At 43.8% G+C, this 10114-nt stretch overlaps 1 protein-coding gene across 1 annotated transcript; it reads right to left on the bottom strand.

Annotated features, from left to right (window-relative positions):
- Positions 1–509: 509 nt before the first annotated feature.
- On the bottom strand, positions 510–8465 carry LOC104394703 (hyaluronidase-4-like). The gene is given in 6 exon segments (XM_010004336.1): positions 510–610; positions 3678–3782; positions 3785–3892; positions 3895–4135; positions 4137–4459; positions 8240–8465. Coding segments are annotated over 6 exon segments (1104 nt in total).
- Between the last annotated feature and the right edge of the window lie 1649 nt (positions 8466–10114).

Genomic DNA, 10114 nt, shown 5'->3' with positions numbered 1-10114 from the left:
AGTTTATGTGTGACTGTCTGAAAGCTCCAGGATGTGATGGAGCCTCAGAAATCAGTCTTTGATTGCAATGTGGTTAGGTCTGATATCACATAATACAAAGCCTCCATCTCCATCTGCTGCATTTTACTTGTCCACACACAGGCACAGAGCTCCCATAACTAGACAATTGCTGGGCACCACTGGTGTACCTAATCTGATCTGACTTGTGTGCTAATCAGGCTTTAGGTGAGTTCCTGGTGTTTTATCCAGCTGGAATAGAAAATATTGAGGACTGGTCTTCCAGAATGCCTGGTATTAGCAGTTGTCTTCCTTCTCTGCCACTGGTTGCCTGTGAGCCTCACAAAATCTTGTTGAGGCAGGAAGAATTGACCATGTTCCATGGTCATCCTGACTAGGGGACAGCAGAAATTGTTAATCAGTCGGCTCTGCTGGTACTGAGTACTCAGAACCAGTGCAATCACCAGGTGGTGACTATCAGAAGGGTAAAATGAGAATCTTGTATGTTGCATTTAAATCAGGCCTAGGCTTGCTTCTGAAGAAGTTGAATTCACACCTAACCAAATAACAATACCTGCAGTTCCCAGGCACTCTCCAAAAGTGTTAATAAGATCTTGCCACAGTGAAAAGAGTAAAGACATCACTGTCAGGATGATTCAACATTTCACAGCTTATCTAAAGTAATTCAGTGGTTTGCTATGTGGCTGTCCCTTGGACTACATTTTCTTTTCATTTTGGTCCCTATGTGCTGTATTTTATTGTGGCTACAGGTTTGCTGTCTGGAGTACAAAGATTATTAGTCATAAGCTGTAAACATAGGTACTGCCTGAGATGTTAATAAGCAAATGAGCAAAGACTGGGATACAATTTACTTTGATTCAAAATGTAATTATTTTGTATCTCATAAATTGCTAGAAACAACTAAAATATTTTCATTTCAGTGGGATTTTTAATGTAAGAATTCCCTAAAGCATTCCCTCAGTTCTGTTTTTGCTGATAAGGGGAAGGAGAGAGCCATTCTGCCATGTAAATCACCTGTTTTCCCCATCTTTCTGCAACTGGAAAGCTGTGATTCCAAAGGCATGCATTATTCTTTCTGCTTTCCCTAGGAGCTCATTCAGTGTATTGTAGAAACCTTAGAAAAATTGACTGCAAATAAGCCCAGGCTACAGGAGGGTGAGGTGGGTTGATCCTGGCTGGACGCCAGGTGCCACCAAAGCTGCTCTATCACCCGCCTCCTCAGTTGCACAGGAGAGAAAATGTAACAAAAGGCTTGTGGTTCAGCGTAGGACAAGGAGATCACTCAGCAATTACTCTCACTGGAAAAACCGATTTGACTTGGAAAAATTAGTTTAATTTATTACCAATCAAATCAGAGAAGAGTAGTGAGAAATAAAACCAAATCTTAAAACTCCTTCCCTCCATCCCTCCCTTCTTCCCAGGCTCAACTTCACTCCTGATTTCTCTACCTCCTTCCCCTCGCAGCAGTGCAGGGGATGGGGAATGAGGTCTGAGGTCAGTTGATCACACGTTGTCTCTGCTGCTCCTTCCTCCTTAGGGGGAGAACTCCTTACACTCTTCCCCTGCTCCAGGATGGCATCCCTCCTATGGAAGACAGACCTCCATGAACTTCTCCAGTGTGAGCCCTTCCCACAGGCTGCTGTTCTTCATTAACTACTCCAGTGTGTGTCTCTTCCACAGGATGCAATCCTTCAGGAACAGACTGCTCCAGTGTGGGTCCCCATGGGATCACAAGTCCTGCCAGCAAACCTGCTCCAGCACAGGCTTCCCATGGGATCACAGCCTCCTTCAGATATCCATCTGCTCCATCATGGGGCCCTTCATGGGCTGCAAGTGGATGTCTGCTCCACTGTTAACCTCCACGGGCTGCAGGAGGACAGCCTGCCTTACCATGGTCTTCACTACAGGCTGCAGGGAAATCTCTGCTCCAGCTCATGGGGCGCCTCCTCCCCCTCCTTCTTCACTAACCTTAGTGTCTGCAGAGCTGTTGCTGTCACATATTCTCACACCACTCTCTGGTTGCAGATGTTCAGATCTGTTCTTTTTCGCCCACCATTGCTGATGGGCTTGGCCTTGGCCAGCAACGTGTCCGGCGTTGGCTCTGTAGGACGTGGGAGAAGTGCCTTGTCACAGAAGCCACCCTTGTAGTCCCCTTGCTACCAAAACTTGGCCATGCAAACCCACTACAGAGAGAGAATGTTGGCACTATACAACCTTAAATGAAAGGGAAAATGCAACACTTACTGAATCCTCAGAATTTCAGATTCAGTTTTTGTGCTCCTTCTAGATTGGTTTCAGAGAGGTGCCTTTCCACTGTACCTTTTCCTCATATCGAAGGCTATAAGGAGAAGGTATTTGGTGGTTGGATGTTTATCCTTAATTGGAACAGTGATTAAGGATCAGCAACAAGTTAATTACTATGCTACAAACACTGAAGATAAAAGAGCATTGATATGCAAGGGATTTCCTAGACACCATCATTGATTTAAGGGAGACTGAAGGCCACAGCACACCAAGAATCAAAGGAGAAAAGCTTCACAGGAATTAGTAGCCTGAAGGGAAAAAGAGGTGTAAACAGGTCATAAAATGGCAAAGGGGATGCACACCAGCCTTCAGCAGCTATTGATATTCATCCATCCTCTTCTTGCAAACCTAAGGTAGAGCAAGATGGATAAAAACACCAAAGGAGGTGCCTACCCTCCTTTAATGCCTAAGAATAGGCATTTGCCTTCAAGCCAGAGAAGTGCAGCTCCCAGAGAAGTGCAGTCCCTTACTGGGAATTTAGTGATGGCAGTGCTAGGGTGGTAGTGGGACCTAATAGGAGAGGGAGCTAATGCTCCTTTCCAGGCCAAGGTATCAGCTTCAGACTCTGTAGCTTGGCTGGAAGACTCAACATAGCCTTTAAAAAGTGAGCACAGCACACTTCCTAAACTCTGAAACACAGAAATTGAGACCTGCTGGTAGTGCAGCCAGTGTCTCCAGGGGAAAACTAGGCCAGGGCTGTAATAGATATGTCATGTTCCTTTTTACCAGGAAACATACTGTCTTCATCCAGTTTCTGTGAGGATGTCCAGAATGATATAAAGAAGGACTAGGGTAAAAACACTTACCTTGGAAATACCTGTGTGTGTGTTCATGTGTGTTCAGCTGACAGGAGCAGTACTCCTTGGTCCTGGTGCACAGTTTGCCTGCTCTGAGGTGGTATGGCACTCTAGTAAACATTTTTGAGCTGGGGGCAGAAAAACTGATAGTTTCAATTTCCTATTCTGATGTAACACTAAGCAAATTGGTGACATCTCTGCCTCAGTTTCCCTTCTATAAAAGTGGCATTTATCTGGGGATTAGTGATTGCATATCTGAGCAGAAGGTACATCAGAAGGATTAATGTATTAACCACCTCCTACATACTACATCAAATTGCTGAAATCCTTTTAATCCATTCAAATGCATGTTTGAGTGTCACATAGTGATGAACTAAAGCAATAAAAATAGGTATTTGATGCTGCTTTTTTTTTTTTCAGAACATTGAGCTCTTTAAAGCATGTGGACAATTAACATGAATCAGCAGAGCTTGCCCAAGTAGGAGGTTTTCCATCCTGATGCACCATCTGCAAGAACAGTTAAAGCATAAATGCAGCCCACATTGTTCCAGCAAAAACTTGCCATAGGGAGAAATAATAAAGGTTCATCTTTATAATCTAGCCAAGCATACACAAATCTGGGCAATGCATAATCTTGGGATGTCATGGAGTAAATCCTTAGGATGTATTCACCCGAAACTGAGAAAAATGCCAAATGTTTTTACTGTTTCCAAGGATTTTCTTAATGTTAGTGGAAGGATACAGGGCTGCACTGCCATCCCAGAGCCAGGAAAGTTAATCAAAACTTCACTCTTTGGGCAGAAACAAGTGTAGTTGTGATCACAGAAAGTGTAACTGGGACAGTTAGGGTATAAATAGCATCCCCACAGGCCCTTTGGTCTGCTTTTCATTCCTGATGCAATTCTTTTGTTAATAAAAGCCTTTTCACTTTCTTCAAAGGGAAGTCTGGCTGAATGTTCACCATTATTTGCTAAACTAATCCCTTCCATTTCAGTTATGAGTTTCCTGGACTTTTCTTCTGTAGATTTCTTTTGCATGCCAGTTGCAGGCCCACTGAGGCCTCTGGTGCTTCCAGGCTATGACAACTAATCTACTGATGTCCTTAGCTGGGATGTAAGAGTTAATGTCACAGCCAGCTTATTCCAGATGAGTTTGCAAACTGAAGTTCTGGGGTGGGCCACCATTAGCAAGAACTTCCTGTAATGTGTACCAAGGATAATAGCCGAGCCTATTAAAACAAAATATGGTCATGTTCTGCCCTCTTGCTTTAGCTAATGGGCTTTCAATTATATGGAACATTTCCAGCTCCAGTCCAATGTTGTACTGTAGGGAGCATAGGTCTGTCAGTTATTCTGGGTGGCTGTGAAAGTTTCCCTCTCCCAAACCAGTTTGGTTTGATAGCAAGGGAGGTCCAGATGTGTGCTATGCACATATGCACAGCCATCCCAGGGCCTGAAAGATGAATGATACTTCATGGTATGCCATTTCTAGGCAGCATTTTAATTACTTTTTTTCATGAGACAACCTTAAGCAGATCTCCCAGATTGTTTTAGAACATAACAGAAGAGACATTAGTACTCATTCCATATAAAGCTGTAGAAGTTGTTATCAGCCACTTCTAATGTATCTACCACACTAACACTGAAGAAGCAAAGTGGGTGCAATCTAATTCAAACAAAGGGGAAGATTCCCAGCTGAAGTAAATAAGCATAGGTCTGTGGAACTCAGTGCACCCACAGCTGCTTTTCTCATCAATCCAGGCCTTACTGAAATAACCGAGGACATTGCCATCACTTCAGTGGCCCCCAAGGTGTCATAGTGGCTGTAGCTATTAAATTAGAAAGCTTGATGAAGAATCTCCCTATTCTTCAATCTCTCTCCGTAGTAACAAGGGTAACTGTAAAATCAAACCTTAGCTTTTATCATCATCTTCACAACTTCATGAACATCCCTGACTATCTAGTGCAGTGCCAGCTAGAGGTACTCCAAGTAGTTCTACACCTGGACAAGTATTTCAGTGTCATTGTGCAGTACCATGAAGAGATACAAGTTCATACCCTGACAACAATAAAGCAGATCCACATATGCTTGCTCTGAGCTACTTATCAGCCTGGCTGCATTATCACATGGAGTTAGTGTCTTCCAGACCAGCTCCGATACCTCTGCACAGCACTGTGTTGTGCAATGTGGACTTCGATGCTAAGGCCTGTGGCCACTGTTGTGAGCAGAATTGTGAGTCACAAGCTTCGAGATGATTATATGTGTATTAAGCAGAAGAGAAACCAGATGTACAGCAAAACCTACATACTTTTACTATATGTAAAAGAGAGTCTTACCAACCCTGCAACTCTAGGCTCCTCCCCGCATTGAAAACCCTGGGTAAATCCCACGCATCTGCACAATCAGCCATCAGGGATGATTATGGATTAGTATTTGAGTCCTATGTTTTCTTCTTCCCCAGTCCTTGCCTACCTGTTTATCTCTTCTGGGATTGTCACTCGCTGGAGGTGAGGATCATCAGTTTCACACGGGCAGCCAGATTGTTACATGTACTACTGGGAGTAGCTCATCTATGTTATCCTTCCTTTATCTCAAAACAGAAAAACAAGCAATATCTGACATGGTTTCCTGGACCTCCCCACTGACTGATTTCTTTGCTGTTTTAGGGTAGAACTAGCATGACCTAATTTCAGGTACATGCCTCTCAAGTACCAACATCTGAGGTAGCCAACCAAGGTACTTTTAATAAGCCATGGTTTCTTTAGGATGCAGTTATCTGACAGTGTGACATAACAGAGTTGTCTGAAGCATCCAAGATGTGCCAGGACCTCCTGCTGATGAGGCAGGCAGTCTGCAGGACTAATGCACTATGGTGTAGACATTGCAGAATTCAATGTTTCATCAAAGCAGTCTCACCCTGTGAGAATCACAATACTTTAAATCTAGTGAAGAGGAGGTCCAGGTTTTCAAAACCACTATCCACGTATCCACAAGTGCTATATCAATATTAATACCTTTTGGAAAATTGTATTAATGAAAATTAGCCAAATTTTATGAGTATCTCTGAAAAAATGTATACCATAACACTAAATCAAACTCAGCAAAGCCACTCAGTGCTTGACAGCATTAGAGGCCAAACTGAAACTTCTTGCTAGAGGAATATACAGCTGAAGCTGGAAGATTACAGGCTTGCTCTCATGAGGACCCAGAGGACCTGCTGTAGACAGTCAGGCTTGCTGCCCCATCTTCCCCAGAAGGATGGAGGAAAGAGATGAGGGGCTTCTGCCATCCCAGCTGATCTCCCCCTTACATCAGCCCCTGTCTGGGATCAGCATAGGCTTTCCAGGAGGGCTGCAGGGAGGCCAGTGGTGCCCAGCAGCTTGCTCTGCTCTGCCTACAACCAACTGAGAAATACAGAGACCTTGCCATGCTGTAACATTGTCACTGAACACTGTTGTCAGAGTTCACAGAGAATCAGAGCTGCAAGAGGGCAGCAAATGCCTACAATTAACTTATTTTAAATTGCAGTATATGATTCTAAATTGCAGCAGGTTGAGTTCCCCCTGTGAGAGCTCCACCACCATCCTGCCCCTCTGCTCCAGTGTTTGGCACAGTCTGGGTGGGGAGGTGTCACAAGCTGGGCTGGGTACATTCCTCTGGTGTTTTACCCCAGCTTTTTAGGGAGCACTTCCACTGTAGGACCTGAGTCATTTGGCACAAGGTGCCAGCAGCATGTGTGTCGGCCACCCATGCCTTGGGGCATAACTCATGGCATCGCCCAGAGCACCACAAACCTGTGTGCAGACAGGCAGACAGGCCCAGAGCTGCCCAGCCAGGCTGCACCAAACCCTGTGGGCTCACCAGGGGCTGCTCTTGCTGGGCTCTGCCCATGGGTGGGAAGTGGGGAGGCTCAGCAGGGCCTGAGTGCTGGGTCAGCACATGCCTCTTGCGGCAGGGCAAGGGTGCAATTAACCCTGTGCTTTACTGCACTCTGCATATGGTGATTTACTGCCTCAAAAGCTCAGGCTTGGGAAAGGCAGTATTAGCAAGCTGGAGGAAAAACAAACAAGCAAACAGAACCCCCCAAATAGCAACAACAATACCAACAACAAACCCAATACTAATATCACTAGGTTATTGAAGACTGGGGAAGCAGTGGATCAACCTGCCCCCTGAGAAAAACTAGTCATGAGGGATTTAACATGGAAAGATTTTTATAGTCACTCTATTATCAAGGAGGAAACAGTTATATTCTGTGTGAGGGCAAATCATTGAGGTGTGCTGACTTCTGATTTTGTTCCATTTAGTGCATTTAGTCATCACAGAAGCGCACACATGCTTCAGCTAGGGGCAGGCTCTGAAGGTACTTGTTTGCAGCATGCAGAAAAGTTGTCCTGTGCCCAAACTCTGCTCAGTACTTCATCCAGGCTTTTCAAATTTGTTTCTAGTTGTGCATGATTACAACATGCTAACAAGTTCTCCTCTTTTTGCTATGTATTTATTTCGTTTGTACCTGTCATAGATGACAAAAAAAACCAGGATTAATGTATCCAGTTATACCTGTTCGGCTAATTATATTTTCCTCTCTAATCTGAGGCAATGTGGGAGCAGTCCTGCCTCTTGGTGTCCAGCTGAAAGCGAAAATGTGCAGTGGGCAGTGATTCCCAAAAGAGAGAAAGCAGAAACCGAACATCTTTACTAGACAGTAAACACCTCCAGGTAAGGCCAAGCAAAATTGGCTTAAAACAGCCAGTTCTGAATTGAATAGACATAGAGGATACTTGAACCAGATCACAGGATATTGCTGAAAAAAAATAGCTGGCTAAATGTTAAGAAAAAGACTAAGCATTCACCAGATGGTATACACCCTGAATCCTTCTCCCCCAATTAATCTAGAGCTGATAATACTAGGACTTTCAAGCCTTTATCTTGTAATAAAAATCCTCCTCCAGCAATGTTGCACTATTCACATCACGGGATTAGAAAAAGAGCGAATGAAAAATAAAGACTATGAGCATTTCTCCTTTCTGTTTACCATTGTTACAACAACATGACATTGACATAGCACAGCCTTGATGGGCTTAAAAGCTGTCTCAACAGGCAAGCTGATCACCAAATACCCTTATCAAAGATGTGCATGGTTTTTAAAATAAGAATCTTCACGCCCACAGAGATCCAATAATATCCCTGGATTTTTACAGGATAATCCTTTTGTTGACTTTTTATCAGCAAAGCTAAAGCTGATACACTCAGAAGTCTGATGAGCTGGAACAAGTTTTGTCCAGTTGAAGTCATACTGTCAGCAGCAAACCTGGCTCTCTGCGCTGGATCTGGATTTGGAAGCATCGTGCTCAGAGGCTGGTGACACAGGAAGCGGTCCTGAGAGCCTCAGAGCTTGCAGCAGCATTAGGGAGAACAGTATGGGAGGATGTATTGCTGCCATCCTCTACCTTCCCTCATGTGGATGGGGGCTCATCAGACAAGGGCATGCTTTCATGATTTGCCTCGATGATGTTTTGCAAAATATCTCTGTTATGTTAGTAAAAGTAGTGGACTGAAGCTCAATTAATAAAAATGGAGCAGGACCTCATCTCACAGTCATCTGACTGACATGGTGACATTCATGGCTTATTATAGCTGAGATCCAAACACCTTTAGAGCAGTGCTTCACTGATCCTGGAGAACGTGCTAGGAATCCTGAGCAGCGTGAACCACCAGCGGACATTTTATAGTGTTTCAAATTAAGGGCAGGGAACCCTCAAAATGCACTAAATTAAAATACAAATCAGTTGCAACAGAGCTATTTCCAATAATACCTGTAAGGAACAAGCTGAATAAAGCATCAAAAGCTATAATTCAGAATGCTGACACATGTGGTAGGTTGGAAGTCAGGTACTGATCTCAATTTTGTAGTAAAATTTAACTTATTATGAAAAACTTGGAGTGCTGGATGGAGGAGAGCAGATTTTAACAGACACAGCTACATGTCTGTTTAGGGTTCATCAGGACAATCACTTGTTTTCTATCATCTCAGCTCCTTTTGCCACCATAGTGGACTTTTCTTATTACATACCTGAGAACTCTTGCATTCTGGTGGCCTACTGGACAGCTGGATTCCTGAATATGGAAAATGGAGAAAACTGATCAAGTTTCCTTATGCTATTTACTTCTCTTCCATGTGACACTGCATAGGTGTCTCTCATCTGCAGACAATTACACCTGACAGTTGTCCAGGCTGGGCGATTAAACTCATGCTTAGCCCTAGTAAAAAGGCAGATAGGTTGATGGATTGATTTAATGGCCCACTGAACTGTCCATAAAGTCAATCTTTATGCTTAGCTTGTACTTCTGTGATGCTCTCAGTGCCAATGACTGGGTCGTTTTCTGACATACCCTGAAATAATTACAAAGTGCCTTTGGACTTTGTCCAGCCTGGCAAGGGTCTCAGCTGCTCCATACCACAATTTTGCTCCTGTTTGAAGCCCAAAGATTTTCCAGTACCTCTCCTTTTACAAAGAAGGTGGCATTTGCACTAGGAGCTATATTTATGTTTTTATATAATATGTTTAATAGCCTGAATCCTGGAATAGCCTGAGAGGTCTGCATTGCTACCACGTTGTCTTCATGTAATAGTGTATTAGCAAATCATATGGGTTACAACATGTGCAAAGCAGGAAGATTCACATTCTTTGAGGGTATGTCAGCCTCAAGATGTGAAGATAATGGTCAGGAGTTAACTTACTTCAGGAGTGAACTGACTCCCAGGATGCCCAGGTTTCCTGCCACTCTGCTCATTTACATACAGTTCAAAATACCCATACCATGAAAGAGCCACATTTGGGAGATATGCTTAGAGGACCCCAACACAGCATAGCCAGCCACCTGACTTCAGGCTGCCTTAGAAAAAAAGTTAGAACCCATTTTAAGACATCAGAACTGCTTGGGCTCTTCCTCTCTAGGGAGCTCCTGAGCACATGGTGCATCCATGCAGCAGG

Source organism: Chaetura pelagica, unplaced genomic scaffold, assembly GCF_000747805.2.
Source record: "Chaetura pelagica isolate M959 unplaced genomic scaffold, ChaPel_1.0 scaffold68, whole genome shotgun sequence".
Taxonomy (NCBI): domain Eukaryota; kingdom Metazoa; phylum Chordata; class Aves; order Apodiformes; family Apodidae; genus Chaetura; species Chaetura pelagica.
This window is presented reverse-complemented; position numbering and strand designations above follow the sequence as displayed.